This window comes from Bombina bombina, chromosome 2 (genome assembly GCF_027579735.1).
Source record: "Bombina bombina isolate aBomBom1 chromosome 2, aBomBom1.pri, whole genome shotgun sequence".
NCBI lineage: Eukaryota > Metazoa > Chordata > Amphibia > Anura > Bombinatoridae > Bombina > Bombina bombina.
In genome coordinates, this window is record NC_069500.1 from 341076532 (window position 1) to 341092049 (window position 15518).

The 15518-nt window shown below is 43.5% G+C and overlaps 1 protein-coding gene across 1 annotated transcript in view; it reads left to right on the forward strand.

The window, feature by feature from the left end:
- The window catches only part of HECTD4 (HECT domain E3 ubiquitin protein ligase 4), a 666929-nt gene that overhangs the window by 171926 nt on the left and 479485 nt on the right, over positions 1-15518 (forward strand). The window contains exon 10 of the mRNA XM_053699752.1: positions 14343-14456. Within this exon, the coding sequence (XP_053555727.1) occupies positions 14343-14456 (114 nt within the window). The remainder of the gene's footprint in view (positions 1-14342; positions 14457-15518) is intronic.

Below are 15518 nucleotides of genomic sequence, written 5' to 3' on the forward strand. Positions count from 1 at the left end.
TTCGAAACTTCAAGAGTGGTCCCTCTACCTCTTCCCCTGCTGCAAAGCAAGAGGGGAACTTTGCTCAATCCAAGCCAACCTGGAGACCTAATCAGGCTTGGAACAAGGGTGAACAGGCCAAAAAGCAGGCCTGCTGCTGCCACTAAGTCAGCATGAAGGGGTAGCCCCCGATCCAGGACCGGATCTAGTAGGGGGCGGACTCTCTCTCTTTGCTCAGGCCTGGGAAAGACACGTTCAGGATTCCTGGGCAGTAGAAATTGTAACCCAGGGATACCTTCTAGATTTCAAGGATTCCCCTCCAAGGGGGAGGTTCCATCTTTCTCAATTGTCTGTAAACTCGACAAAAAGAGAGGCGTTCTTACGCTGTGTAGAAGACCTTTTTACCATGGGAGTGATCTGCCCAGTTCCAAAAGCAGAACAGGTGCAGGGGTTCTACTCCAATCTGTTTATAGCTCCCAAAAAGGAGGGAACCTTTAGACCAATTCTGGATCTCAAGATCCTAAACCAATTCCTAAGAGTTCCATCTTTCAAGATGGAGACCATTCGGACTATCTTACCATTGATCCAGGATCAATATATGACCACCGTGGACTTAAAGGATGCGTATCTGCACATTCCTATCCACAAAGATCATCACCAGTTCCTCAGGTTCGCCTTTCTGGACAAGCATTATCAGTTTGTGGCTCTTCCTTTCGGGTTGGCCATGGCGCCGCTAATCTTCACGAAGGTGCTAGGGTCCCTTCTGGTGGTTCTAAGGCCATGGGGCATAGCAGTGGTGCCTTATCTAGACGACATTCTCATTCAAGCGTCTTCCTTCCAACGAGCCAAGTCTCACACGGACTTAGTGTTGGCCTTTCTAAGGTCTCACGGGTGAAAAGTGCACGTAAAAAAAGAGTTCTCTTTCCCCCCCCCCTCACATGAGTTTCATTTCTAAGGAATCGGTGGATTTCTAGACTCGGTGGACATGAAAATATTTCTGACGGAGGTCAGGAAATCAAAGATTTTGTCCACCTGCCGAGCTCTTCATTCCATTCCTCTGCCGTCAGTGGCTCAGTGTATGGAGGTAATCGGACTAATGGTAGCGGCAATGGACATAGTTCCGTTTGCTTGCTTGCATCTCAGACTACTGCAACTATGCATGCTCAATCAGTGAAATGGGGATTATGTGGATTTATCTCCTCAGATACATCTGGATCAAGAGACCAGAGACTCTCCTCTTTGGTGGTTGTCAAAGGATCATCTGTCCCAAGGAATGTGTTTCCGCAGGCCAGAATGGGTTATAGTGACGACAGACGCCAGTCTTCTGGGCTGGGGTGCAGTCTGGAATTCCCTGAAAGCTCAGGGTTTGTGGACTCGGGAGGAGGCTCTCCTACCGTTAAATATTCTGGAATTAAGAGCGATATTCAATGCTCTCCAGGCATGGCCTCAGCTGGCTTCGGCCAGATTCATCAGGTTTCAGTCGGACAACATCATGACTGTGGCTTATATCAATCATCAGGGCAGAACAAAGAGTTCCTTAGCGATGATAGAGGTCTCAAGGATAATCCAATGGGCAGAGGCTCACTCTTGCCATCTGTCAGCGATCTATATCCCAGGTGTAGAGAACTGGGAGGCAGATTTTCTAAGTCGTCAGACTTTTCATCCGGGTGAGTGGGAACTCCATCCGGAGGTGTTTGCTCAGCTGGTTCGGCTATGGGGCACACCAGAGTTGGATCTGATGGCATCTCATCATAACGCCAAACTTCCTTGTTACGGCTCCAGGTCAAGGGTTCCTCAGGCTGTACTGATAGATGCTCTAGCAGTACCCTGGTCGTTCAACCTGGCTTATGTGTTTCCACCTTTCCCTCTCCTTACACGTCTGATTGCCAGAATCAAACAGGAGAGAGCATCAGTGATTTTGATAGCGCCTGCATGGCCACGCAGGACTTGGTATGCAGACCTGGTGGACATGTCATCCCTTCCACCATGGTCTCTGCCATTGAGACAGGACCTTCTGATTCAAAGTCCATTCAAGCATCCAAATCTAATTTCTCTGCAACTGACTGGCTGGAGATTGAACGCTTGATTCTATTAAAGCGGGGTTTCTCTGAGTCAGTCATAATTAGTTGATTCAGGCTCGAAACCCTGTTACCAGGAAAATTTATCATAAGATATGGCGTAAATATCTTTTTTGGTGCGAATCCAAAGGCTTCTCCTGGAGTAAAATCAGTATTCCTAGGATTTTGTCTTTTCTCCAAGAGGGATTGGAGAAAGGATTAACAGCTAGTTCCCTAAAGGGACAGATATCTGCTCTGTCTATTTTGTTACACAAGCGTCTGGCAGATGTTCCAGACGTTCAGACTTTTTGTCAGGCTTTAGTTAGAATTAAGCCTGTGTTTAAACCTATTGCTCCGCCATGGAGTCTAAATTTAGTTCTTAGAGTTCTTCAGGGGGTTCCGTTTGAACCCATGCATTCCATAGATATTAAGTTTTAATCTTGGAAAGTTTTGTTCCTAGTTGCTATCTCTTCAGCTCGAAGAGTTTCTGAACTATCTGCAATACAATGTGACTCTCCTTATCTTGTGTTCCATGCTGATAAGGTGATTTTGCGTACCAAGCCTGGGTTCCTACCTAAGGTTGTTACTAACCGGAATATCAATCAGGAAATTGTTGTTCCTTCTCTGTTGCACAACTTGGACGTGGTTCGTGCTTTGAAATTTTATTTGCAAGCAACCAAAGATTTTCGTCAAACATCTTCTTTGTTTGTTGTCTATTCTGGAAAGCGTAGGGGTCAAAAGGCTACGGCGACTTCTCTTTCCTTTTGGCTGAAAAGCATCATCCATTTAGCTTATGAGACTGCTGGACAGCAGCCTCCTGAAAGGATTACAGCTCATTCTAATAGAGCGGTAGCTTCCACATGGGATTTTAAAAATGATGCTTCTGTTGAACAGATTTGTAAGGCTGCGACTTGGTTGTCTCTTCATACCTTTTCAAAATTTTATAAATTTGATACTTTTGCTTCTTCGGAGGCTATTTTTGGGAGAGGTTTTGCAAGCAGTGGTGCCTTCCGTTTAGGTTCCTGTCTTGTCCCTCCCTTCATCCGTGTCCTAAAGCTTTGGTATTGGTATCCCACAAGTTAGGATGAATCCGTGGACTCGGTACATCATGCAAAAGAAAACAAAATTCATGCTTACCTGATAAATTTATTTCTTTTGCGATGTACCGAGTCCACGGCCCGCCCTGTCTATTCAAGACAGATGGTATTTTTTTATGTAAACTTCAGTCACCCCTGCACCTTATAGTTTCTCCTTTTCTTCCTTGGCCTTTGGTCGAATGACTGGGGGGTGGAGTTAAGGGGGAGCTATATAGACAGCTCTGCTGTGGTGCTCTCTTTGCTACTTCCTGTCAGGAAGGACAATATCCCACAAGTTAGGATGAATCCATGGACTCGGTACATCGCAAAAGAAAGAAATTTATCAGGTAAGCATAAATTTTGTTTTCTTTCCTAAGATATGGTGAGTCCACGGCCAGCAGGAGGAGGCAAAGAGCACCACAGTAAAACTGTTAAGTATAACTTCCCTTCCCACAAACAGTCATTCTTTTTGCCTTCGATGCAAGGAGGAGGTGAATTTTTGGTGTTGGAAGAAAATTGATTTATTTCACTTCAATCAAGATTTTATTATTTTGAAAGCCAAAGTAGGTTTGCTCTGATCTTTCCGCTCAACATTGGGTATAGTTGTACCCCATGTTAGCCTCTTCAGTAGGGCAGTGGTGGCAGTTAGGAACTTGTGGAGTGGGCTTTGCTGCATTTTTTTTGCTGCCCTGGTATATAAATCCACAGTAGGCTTACTCTGTTCTTTTTTAGCAGGTCTCTGTAGGGAGTGGCATCCCTCCATACAGTGTGAATTGTCTTCCTGCCGGACAGCTAGATGTGCAGGTAAGTGCCTTTTTGTCTTCTAGGGCTAGGAGGCTGGCACAGAAGGAGAGACATGGATTGAAAATGGCTAAGAAAAATATGCAATCTGCACTTATTATGGGACTCAAGATCCTTAACAAAGGATATTACTGGCAGTGGGCAGGCACTTCATTAACATGTCATCGGAGTTGTAAGGGTTAATCTCCTTCAGGGACTTCTTGTTTTTGGCAGGAGGAAGCGTGATAAATGGCGCACTTTATCATCATGCAGATTTTATGACCCGCCTCTTTTGTTCATAACAGGAGCGGAGTGGCGCCATTTTGAGGGCAGGGCTTAGATCAGTCTGACGTTAGTACGCTTCGTTCTCAGTGTGACCATGAACATTGTTATGCCTGTCTCTGAGGCATGGATTGAAAATTATAAGATTCATTTTAAGTGGACAACGTTAATGGCAGGGTCAGTCATTGTTACTGAGACTATATGTTTATTTTTATAATATAATATGATATCCTGTCGCTGTCAACCCTAAGATGTCTAGTAAATCTAATATTTACTAGGATTCCACTGTGGTCCTGTTCCAGACAGTGCAAAGGAATCTTTTCCTGAAAAAAGCATGAGGAGAAGATCCAGATAGTAAGGTTGCTGCTCCTCATTCTGCTACACAGGTTGTTCTCTCTCCTAAGTCTGGTGAGGAGAATTCGCTGGTAGCTTCTGGGGGTAAATTCTCAGATCGGACAGTATAATTCCTTCATCGGATGCAAAAGTGGTACTCTTCAGATCTATACTTGCACAACTCGTGTACTGTTAAAGAAGGTTTTTGGCTACTTAGACGACATTGATACCCCTGTCGTTGTCAACCTTTGAAAATTTTGTGAACTTTACCTTTTCTATGATGTTCCTTCCTATGAAGAAGTGCTTCTAACGTGGCTTGGATATTTTCACAGGAATAGGAGAAGCTAGGGATACCAATCTCCTTGTCTCCCGTCCTTTAAATTATTTTTCTGGTGCCCTAAGTAGACAGGAGTGTTTTCTACTATGGCTCTGAGAACTTTGTTCCTTATGGACGGTGGCTGCTCCTTTACGGATCCATGGATAAGATGCTGGAGGTTTATGTGTTCATTTAGAGCAATGCTGCTGTTGCAGGTTCAATAAAGTTCCTCCAAATCCACACTTCTGGCATCTCCTTTTAAGGATTAGACCTTGTTTAGACTTAGTCTAGCAGAATTATCCTCTGACTTTCGGGTAAAAAATAAGAAAAGGTTTTTTTTTTCTACCACTGGTCAAAAGAGTAAGAATTAAAGAAAAGCTTTACTTTTCCTCTTTCTGCAGGGTCAGTCATGCCTTTTTGAGTCCAATCTAAGATTTCCTCCCAGGGGCAGATTTCTCCTGCTAGAGTATCTGCAACCCATGTATGATGAGAGACATTCCCTGATTTGGCTTCAGGACCTTAGTTCCAGTTTGAGAACAGGATCTGGAATTACCTCATGTAACTCAAGTTTTGACCTTCAAAGTAGTATCCTTTCTTCTTTGATTCAGGAGGGCCTGTCCATAGGCATGAAGGTGTTTTTCTGCACAATATTTGGTTCAGGTGTGAGCCTTCCTTCGAGCAAACTCTCTTTTAGGAGATCTGGTCCAATCTATTTTCCTATGGATGGGAAATAAATCTAGAGAAGAGTTCCCTTGTTCCATCTTCAAGGGTGATTTACTGCCTCAATATCCTGATTGCTCCTGATTCTGTCTGATCTCGGAAGTCAAGTAGGGCCAGGCCTGAATAGTACCTGGATGGAAACAGGCCAATGTAGTCTGGTGATTATCTCTGTGACTTTGCTACTCGTAGGTTGATGGTTCGAGTCCAGCTAGGCATTGGATGTCCATTTAAAGACCGTCTGGAAACTCCAAGTGCGGTAGACTTGGACCTTAATAGATTCTCTATCTAGGTGAAGATGTTTAACAGAGGTCAGATAATTAAAGGGACAGTCAACACCAGAATTTTTGTCGTTTAAAAAGAAAGATAATCCCTTTATTACCCATTCCCCAGTTTTGCATATCCAACACAGTTATAATAATACACGTTTTACCTCTGTAATTATCTTGCATCTAAGCCTCTGCTGACTGCCCCCTTATTTCAGTTCTTTTGACAGACATGCAGTTTAGCCAATCAGTGCTCACTCCTAGGTCACTTTACGTGCATGAGCTCAATGTTATCTATATGAAACATGTGAACTAATGCCCTCTAGTGGTCAAAATGTACTCAGATTAGAGGCAATCTTCAAGGTCTAAGAAATTAGCATATGAACCTCCTAGGTTTAGCTTTCAACTAAGAATACCAAAAGAACAAAGCAAAATTGGTGATAAAAGTAAATTGGGAAGTTGTTTAAAATTGCATGCCCTATTTAAATCATGAAAGTTTTTTTTTTTGGACTTAAATGTCCCTTTAAGGATTTATTCCTTTTTCTCTTTCGGCAGTCTTCTGTCTGGCTAACTGCAAGCTATAGTGGCCCCGGTAGATAACTTAGCTATCTTGCAACTAGGAGGTTGGGAATTTGGATTTAGCTACAGTTGATTTTACCTCCATTTTTCAGCGATTCAATGTATGGAGGGAATTGGTCTGATGGTTTCCTTGGACATCATTCCGGTTACTATTTTCCATAATATGGAGAACTTCGGATCTGTCTCAGAGGATAGATCTAGATCAGTCGATAGTCTCTTTTCCCGTAGTGGCTCTTTCAGGAGTATCTGTCTCAGGGCGCGTGCTTCTGGAGACATTCCTGGGTGATGTGACCATGGTCGCCTACCTGCTGGGCTGGGAAGCGCTCTGGGTCTGGTTTAAAGCGCAGGGTCTAAGGACGCAGAAGTGTCTGCTCTCCTCTTTAATTTCTTGGAGTTGAGAGTGATTTTCAATGCTCTGGTGGCTTGGCCTCAGTTGTTCTTAGCTTCAGTTTTGTATACCTGTTTTCCTCCGTTTGCTCTCCTTCCACAAGTCATTGCTCGTCTCAAACAGGAGAGAACGTTGGTGATTGTATTGGCCCCTGCGTGGCCTTGCAGGATCTGGTATGCAGACCTAGTGGAGATGTCGTCTCTCCCACCTTGGAGGCTGCTTTTGAGGGGGGACCTTTTGATTCAGGGTCTCTTTCTTCATCCAAGTCTCGTTTTCTCTGTAGCTGACTGCTTGGAGATTGTACGCTTAGTTCTGTCAAAAGGTGTTTTTTCTGTATCGGTATGTGAGACCATGGTTCAGGCTAACAAGTCTGTTACTAGAAAGTTTTACCACAAGATATGGCTTAAATATCTTTATTGATCTGAATCCCAGGGCTACTCTTGGAGTAGGGTCAGGATTCCTAGAATTTTGTCCTTTTTCCAGGAAGGTCTGGAGAAGGGCTTGTCAGTCAGTACCCTGAAGGGTAAGATTTCTTCATTATATACTTTGCTGCATAAGCGTCTGGCGGACGTGCCAAATGTGCAATCAGGCCTGTGTTTCAGTCTGTTGCTAACCTTAACTTCCATAGATATTGAGATAGATTATAGATTGTTATCTTGGAAGTTTTTTTTCTTTTTGCTAAAAGATATCTTCTGCTCGGAGAGTCTCGGAACTCTCAGACTTGCAGTGTGATTCACCTTATCTTATCTTTCATGCCGATAGGGTGGTTCTTCGTACTAAGTTAGGTTTCCTTCCTAAAGTGGTTTGACTAGAAATTCAGGAATTTGTTGTTCCTTCACTATGTCCTAATCCTTCTTTGCATGAGGAACGTATAGTGCACAACTTGAATGTTGTGAGTGCTCTTAAATTCTATCTGCAGGCGACTAAGGATTTTCGCCAGTCTTCTGCTCTGTTTGTTTGTTTCTCTGGGAAACGTAAAGGTCAAAGTTTCTGCTACTTCTTTTTCTCTCTGGTTGAGAAGTATAATTTGTTTGGCTTATGAGACTGCTTGACGGCAGTTTTCGGAGAGAATTACAGCTCATTCCACAAGGGCTGTCTCCTTTCTTTAGGTTTTCATAAATGAATTTTCTGTGGAAAAGATTTGCAAGGCTGCAACTTGGTCTTCCTTTCTTACTAGCCTCGACTGAGGCTTCTTTTGGGAGAAAGGGTCTTCAAGCGGTGGTGCCTTCTGTTTAGGTTACCTCTCTTGTCCATCCCTAATCATCTGTGTCCTCTAGCTTGGGTATTGATTCCCAACAGTAATTGATGATTCTGTGGACTCACCATATCTTAGGAAAGAAAGTAATATTTCTCCAACATAGGTGTGTCCGGTCCACGGCGTCATCCTTACTTGTGGGATATTCTCTTCCCCAACAGGAAATGGCAAAGAGCCCAGCAAAGCTGGTCACATGATCCCTCCTAGGCTCCGCCTACCCCAGTCATTCTCTTTGCCGTTGTACAGGCAACATCTCCACGGAGATGGCTTAGAGTTTTTTTAGTGTTTAACTGTAGTTTTTATTATTCAATCAAGAGTTTGTTATTTTGAAATAGTGCTGGTATGTACTATTTACTCAGAAACAGAAAAGAGATGAAGATTTCTGTTTGTATGAGGAAAATGATTTTAGCAACCGTCACTAAAATCCATGGCTGTTCCACACAGGACTGTTGAGAGCAATTAACTTCAGTTGGGGGAACAGTGAGCAGTCTCTTGCTGCTTGAGGTATGACACATTCTAACAAGACGATGTAATGCTGGAAGCTGTCATTTTCCCTCTGGGATCCGGTAAGCCATGTTTATTACGATTGTAAATAAGGGCTTCAAAAAGGGCTTATTAAGACTGTAGACTTTTTTTTGGGCTAAATCGATTGATTATTAACACATATTTAGCCTTGAGGAATCATTTTATCTGGGTATTTTGATATAATAATATCGGCAGGCACTGTTTTAGACACCTTATTCTTTAGGGGCTTTCCCAAAGCATAGGCAGAGCCTCATTTTCGCGCCGGTGTTGCGCACTTGTTTTTGAGAGGCATGGCATGCAGTCGCATGTGAGAGGAGCTCTGATACTTAGAAAAGACTTTCTGAAGGCGTCATTTGGTATCGTATTCCCCTTGGGGCTTGGTTGGGTCTCAGCAAAGCAGATACCAGGGACTGTAAAGGGGTTAAAGTTCAAAACGGCTCCGGTTCCGTTATTTTAAGGGTTAAAGCTTCCAAATTTGGTGTGCAATACTTTTAAGGCTTTAAGACACTGTGGTGAAAATTTGGTAAATTTTGAACAATTCCTTCATGTTTTTTCGCATTTGCAGTAATAAAGTGTGTTCAGTTTAAAATTTAAAGTGACAGTAACGGTTTTATTTTAAAACGTTTTTGTACTTGTTATCAAGTTTATGCCTGTTTAACATGTCTGAACTACCAGATAGACTGTGTTCTGAATGTGGGGAAGCCAGAATTCCTATTCATTTAAATAAATGTGATTTATGTGACAATGATAATGATGTCCAAGATGATTCCTCAAGTGAGGGGAGTAAGCATGGTACTGCATCATTCCCTCCTTCGTCTACACGAGTCTTGCCCACTCAGGAGGCCCCTAGTACATCTAGCGCGCCAATACTCCTTACTATGCAACAATTAACGGCTGTAATGGATAATTCTGTCAAAAATATTTTAGCCAAAATGAACACTTATCAGCGTAAGCGCGACTGCTCTGTTTTAGATACTGAAGAGCATGACGACGCTGATATTAATATTTCTGAAGGGCCCCTAACTCAGTCTGATGGGGCCAGGGAGGTTTTGTCTGAGGGAGAAATTACTGATTCAGGGAACATTTCTCAACAAGCTGAACCTGATGTGATTGCATTTAAATTTAAGTTGGAACATCTCCGCATTCTGCTTAAGGAGGTATTATCCACTCTGGATGATTGTGACAAGTTGGTCATCCCAGAGAAACTATGTAAAATGGACAAGTTCCTAGAGGTGCCGGGGCTCCCAGAAGCTTTTCCTATACCCAAGCGGGTGGCGGACATTGTTAATAAAGAATGGGAAAGGCCCGGTATTCCTTTCGTCCCTCCCCCCATATTTAAAAAATTGTTTCCTATGGTCGACCCCAGAAAGGACTTATGGCAGACAGTCCCCAAGGTCGAGGGAGCGGTTTCCACTTTAAACAAACGCACCACTATACCCATAGAGGATAGTTGTGCTTTCAAAGATCCTATGGATAAAAAATTATAAGGTTTGCTTAAAAAGATGTTTGTTCAGCAGGGTTACCTTCTACAACCAATTTCATGCATTGTCCCTGTCGCTACAGCCGCATGTTTCTGGTTCGATGAGCTGATAAAGGCGGTCGACAGTGATTCTCCTCCTTATGAGGAGATTATGGACAGAATCAATGCTCTCAAATTGGCTAATTCTTTCACCCTAGACGCCACTTTGCAATTGGCTAGGTTAGCGGCTAAGAATTCTGGGTTTGCTATTGTGGCGCGCAGAGCGCTTTGGTTGAAATCTTGGTCGGCTGATGCGTCTTCCAAGAACAAGCTACTTAACATTCCTTTCAAGGGGAAAACGCTGTTTGGCCCTGACTTGAAAGAGATTATCTCGGATATCACTGGGGGTAAGGGCCACGCCCTTCCTCAGGATCGGCCTTTCAAGGCAAAAAATAAACCTAATTTTCGTCCCTTTCGTAGAAATGGACCAGCCCAAAGTGCTACGTCCTCTAAGCAAGAGGGTAATACTTCTCAAGCCAAGCCAGCTTGGAGACCAATGCAAGGCTGGAACAAGGGAAAGCAGGCCAAGAAACCTGCCACTGCTACCAAGACAGCATGAAATGTTGGCCCCCGATCCGGGACCGGATCTGGTGGGGGGCAGACTCTCTCTCTTCGCTCAGGCTTGGGCAAGAGATGTTCTGGATCCTTGGGCGCTAGAAATAGTCTCCCAAGGTTATCTTCTGGAATTCAAGGGACTTCCCCCAAGGGGGAGGTTCCACAGGTCTCAGTTGTCTTCAGACCACATAAAAAGGCAGGCATTCTTACATTGTGTAGAAGACCTGTTAAAAATGGGAGTGATTCATCCCGTTCCATTAAGAGAACAAGGGATGGGGTTCTACTCCAATCTGTTTATAGTTCCCAAAAAAGAGGGAACGTTCAGACCAATCTTAGATCTCAAGATCTTAAACAAGTTTCTCAAGGTTCCATCGTTCAAGATGGAAACCATTCGAACTATTCTTCCTTCCATCCAGGAAGGTCAATTCATGACCACGGTGGATTTAAAGGATGCGTATCTACATATTCCTATCCACAAGGAACATCATCGGTTCCTGAGGTTCGCATTCCTGGACAAACATTACCAGTTCGTGGCGCTTCCTTTCGGATTAGCCACTGCTCCAAGGATTTTCACAAAGGTACTAGGGTCCCTTCTAGCTGTGCTAAGACCAAGGGGCATTGCTGTAGTACCTTACTTGGACGACATTCTGATTCAAGCGTCGTCCCTTCCTCAAGCAAAGGCTCACACGGACATTGTCCTGGCCTTTCTCAGATCTCACGGATGGAAAGTGAACGTGGAAAAGAGTTCTCTATCTCCGTCAACAAGGGTTCCCTTCTTGGGAACAATAATAGACTCCTTAGAAATGAGGATTTTTCTGACAGAGGCCAGAAAAACAAAACTTCTAGACTCTTGTCGGATACTCCATTCCGTTCCTCTTCCTTCCATAGCTCAGTGCATGGAAGTGATCGGGTTGATGGTAGCGGCAATGGACATAGTTCCTTTTGCACGCATTCATCTAAGACCATTACAACTGTGCATGCTCAGTCAGTGGAATGGAGACTATACAGACTTGTCTCCGAAGATACAAGTAAATCAGAGGACCAGAGACTCACTCCGTTGGTGGCTGTCCCTGGACAACCTGTCACGAGGGATGACATTCCGCAGACCAGAGTGGGTCATTGTCACGACCGACGCCAGTCTGATGGGCTGGGGCGCGGTCTGGGGATCCCTGAAAGCTCAGGGTCTTTGGTCTCGGGAAGAATCTCTTCTACCGATAAATATTCTGGAACTGAGAGCGATATTCAATGCTCTCAAGGCTTGGCCTCAGCTAGCGAGGGCCAAGTTCATACGGTTTCAATCAGACAACATGACAACTGTTGCGTACATCAACCATCAGGGGGGAACAAGGAGTTCCCTGGCGATGGAAGAAGTGACCAAAATCATTCTATGGGCGGAGTCTCACTCCTGCCACCTGTCTGCTATCCACATCCCAGGAGTGGAAAATTGGGAAGCGGATTTTCTGAGTCGTCAGACATTGCATCCGGGGGAGTGGGAACTCCATCCGGAAATCTTTGCCCAAGTCACTCAGCTGTGGGGCATTCCAGACATGGATCTGATGGCCTCTCGTCAGAACTTCAAAGTTCCTTGCTACGGGTCCAGATCCAGGGATCCCAAGGCGGCTCTAGTGGATGCACTAGTAGCACCTTGGACCTTCAAACTAGCTTATGTGTTCCCGCCGTTTCCTCTCATCCCCAGGCTGGTAGCCAGGATCAATCAGGAGAGGGCGTCGGTGATCTTGATAGCTCCTGCGTGGCCACGCAGGACTTGGTACGCAGATCTGGTGAATATGTCATCGGCTCCTCCTTGGAAGCTACCTTTGAGACGAGACCTTCTTGTTCAGGGTCCGTTCGAACATCCGAATCTGGTTTCACTCCAGCTGACTGCTTGGAGATTGAACGCTTGATCTTATCGAAGCGAGGATTCTCAGATTCTGTTATCGATACTCTTGTTCAGGCCAGAAAGCCTGTAACTAGAAAGATTTACCACAAAATTTGGAAAAAATATATCTGTTGGTGTGAATCTAAAGGATTCCCTTGGGACAAGGTTAAGATTCATAGGATTCTATCCTTCCTTCAAGAAGGATTGGAAAAAGGATTATCTGCAAGTTCCCTGAAGGGACAGATTTCTGCCTTGTCTGTGTTACTTCACAAAAAGCTGGCCGCTGTGCCAGATGTTCAAGCCTTTGTTCAGGCTCTGGTTAGAATTAAGCCTGTTTACAAACCTTTGACTCCTCCTTGGAGTCTCAATTTAGTTCTTTCAGTTCTTCAGGGGGTTCCGTTTGAACCCTTGCATTCCGTTGATATTAAGTTATTATCTTGGAAAGTTTTGTTTTTAGTTGCAATTTCTTCTGCTAGAAGAGTTTCAGAATTATCTGCTCTGCAGTGTTCTCCTCCTTATCTGGTGTTCCATGCAGATAAGGTGGTTTTACGTACTAAACCTGGTTTTCTTCCAAAAGTTGTTTCTAACAAAAACATTAACCAGGAGATTATCGTACCTTCTCTGTGTCCGAAACCAGTTTCAAAGAAGGAACGTTTGTTGCACAATTTGGATGTTGTTCGCGCTCTAAAATTCTATTTAGATGCTACAAAGGATTTTAGACAAACATCTTCCTTGTTTGTTGTTTATTCCGGTAAAAGGAGAGGTCAAAAAGCAACTTCTACCTCTCTCTCTTTTTGGATTAAAAGCATCATCAGATTGGCTTACGAGACTGCCGGACGGCAGCCTCCCGAAAGAATCACAGCTCATTCCACTAGGGCTGTGGCTTCCACATGGGCCTTCAAGAACGAGGCTTCTGTTGATCAGATATGTAGGGCAGCGACTTGGTCTTCACTGCACACTTTTACCAAATTTTACAAGTTTGATACTTTTGCTTCTTCTGAGGCTATTTTTGGGAGAGAGGTTTTGCAAGCCGTGGTGCCTTCCATTTAGGTGACCTGATTTGCTCCCTCCCTTCATCCGTGTCCTAAAGCTTTGGTATTGGTTCCCACAAGTAAGGATGACGCCGTGGACCGGACACACCTATGTTGGAGAAAACAGAATTTATGTTTACCTGATAAATTACTTTCTCCAACGGTGTGTCCGGTCCACGGCCCGCCCTGGTTTTTTTAATCAGGTCTGATAATTTATTTTCTTTAACTACAGTCACCACGGTACCATATGGTTTCTCCTATGCAAATATTCCTCCTTAACGTCGGTCGAATGACTGGGGTAGGCGGAGCCTAGGAGGGATCATGTGACCAGCTTTGCTGGGCTCTTTGCCATTTCCTGTTGGGGAAGAGAATATCCCACAAGTAAGGATGACGCCGTGGACCGGACACACCGTTGGAGAAAGTAATTTATCAGGTAAACATAAATTCTGTTTTTCTTTCTTTCCGGATATGGTGAGTCCACGGCCCTGACCTTTATTTTAAGACAGTTATTTTTTACTAAGACCTCAGGCACCTCTTCACCTTGTGTTACTCCTTTTTCTCAATTTACCTTCGGTCGAATGACTGGGGTTTGTGGGCAGGGAAGTGATACTTAACAGCTTTACTGTGGTGCTCTTTGCCTCCTCCTGCTGGCCAGGAGTGATATTCCCAACAGTAATTAATGATGCCGTGGACTCTCCATATCTGGAAAGAAAGAAATTTATCAGGTAAGCATAAATTTTGTTTTTGATTACCTTCTAATTACTATATAAGGCAAACGTAATGATGTTTGATTTCTTTATTTTAGTTCTTGCATCGAGTTTGGTGTTTAACATTTCTGATGGTCAATTTACTAACCGAGCTGATCTCATTGACTCTGCTGGAAGTTCTCTAGGACGCGGTGCATTGGTAACAGGACTAGGTAAGAGATAAAGATTTGTAACATCAAAATAGTGGGGAACACTTGTCATCTAATGCAGCAGTTAGTGCGTGCGAACCAGATTTCATTGCAGGACCTGCCGAGGTGACAGCCTGCAGCACACAGCATATTGCTAACCCAAAGTTAAAGGGACATTATACACTCATTTTTTCTTTGCATAAATGTTTTGTAGATAATCTATTTATATAGCCCATAAAGTTTTTTTTTTAAATTAATGTATAGTTTTGCTTATTTTTAAATAACATTGCACTGATTTTCAGACTCCTAACCAAGCCCCAAAGTTTTATGTGAATACGCTCGACTACCTACTCCAGCTTGCTCCTGTTTGTGTAAAGGGTCTTTTCATATGCAAAAGAAGGGGGAGGGGGGGGGGGAGTGTCTTATTTGTCACTTGCAGTGGGCTTTCCAGCTACCTTTTCAACAGAGCCAAACTGACAGCTTCTAAGTAAGTTTTTAAACAGTTTTATACTGGATTTTTATATCGGTATCTGTGCATATTATTCTTTATAGTAGTGTCTATTACATGCAGTTATATGAAAATGAGTGTATACTGTCCCTTTAAGGAGCAAGGCGCCCCCAAGCATGTTAACTGTTACTGCAACAGTGGCATTGTTCCATACCGACTGTTGTATGCTCTCCAGTACCTTTGGGGGTGGGGAGAAGCACAATTTGTTAAACTTATTTACTGAAAAAAAGCAGACAATCGACAGTATTTGTACAGACATTATGTAAACATTTTAATGAAGAATTTATTGTACATTTAAAGAGAGATGTTACCCTGAATGTGATAAAATTCTTGTCAGCATATTATCAGTGTTCCTTTTAAGTTAATCTTGTTTTACATTCTTAAAGGGACGTGAAACCCAAAATGTTTCTTTCATGATTCAGAAAGAGAATATAATTTTAAACAACATTCCAATTTACTTCAATTATTTAATTAGCTTCATTCTTCAGATATCCTTTGTTGAACAAATAGCAATGCACATGAGTGAGTCAATCACACGAGGCATCTATGTGCAGCCACCAATTAGCAGCTACTGTGCC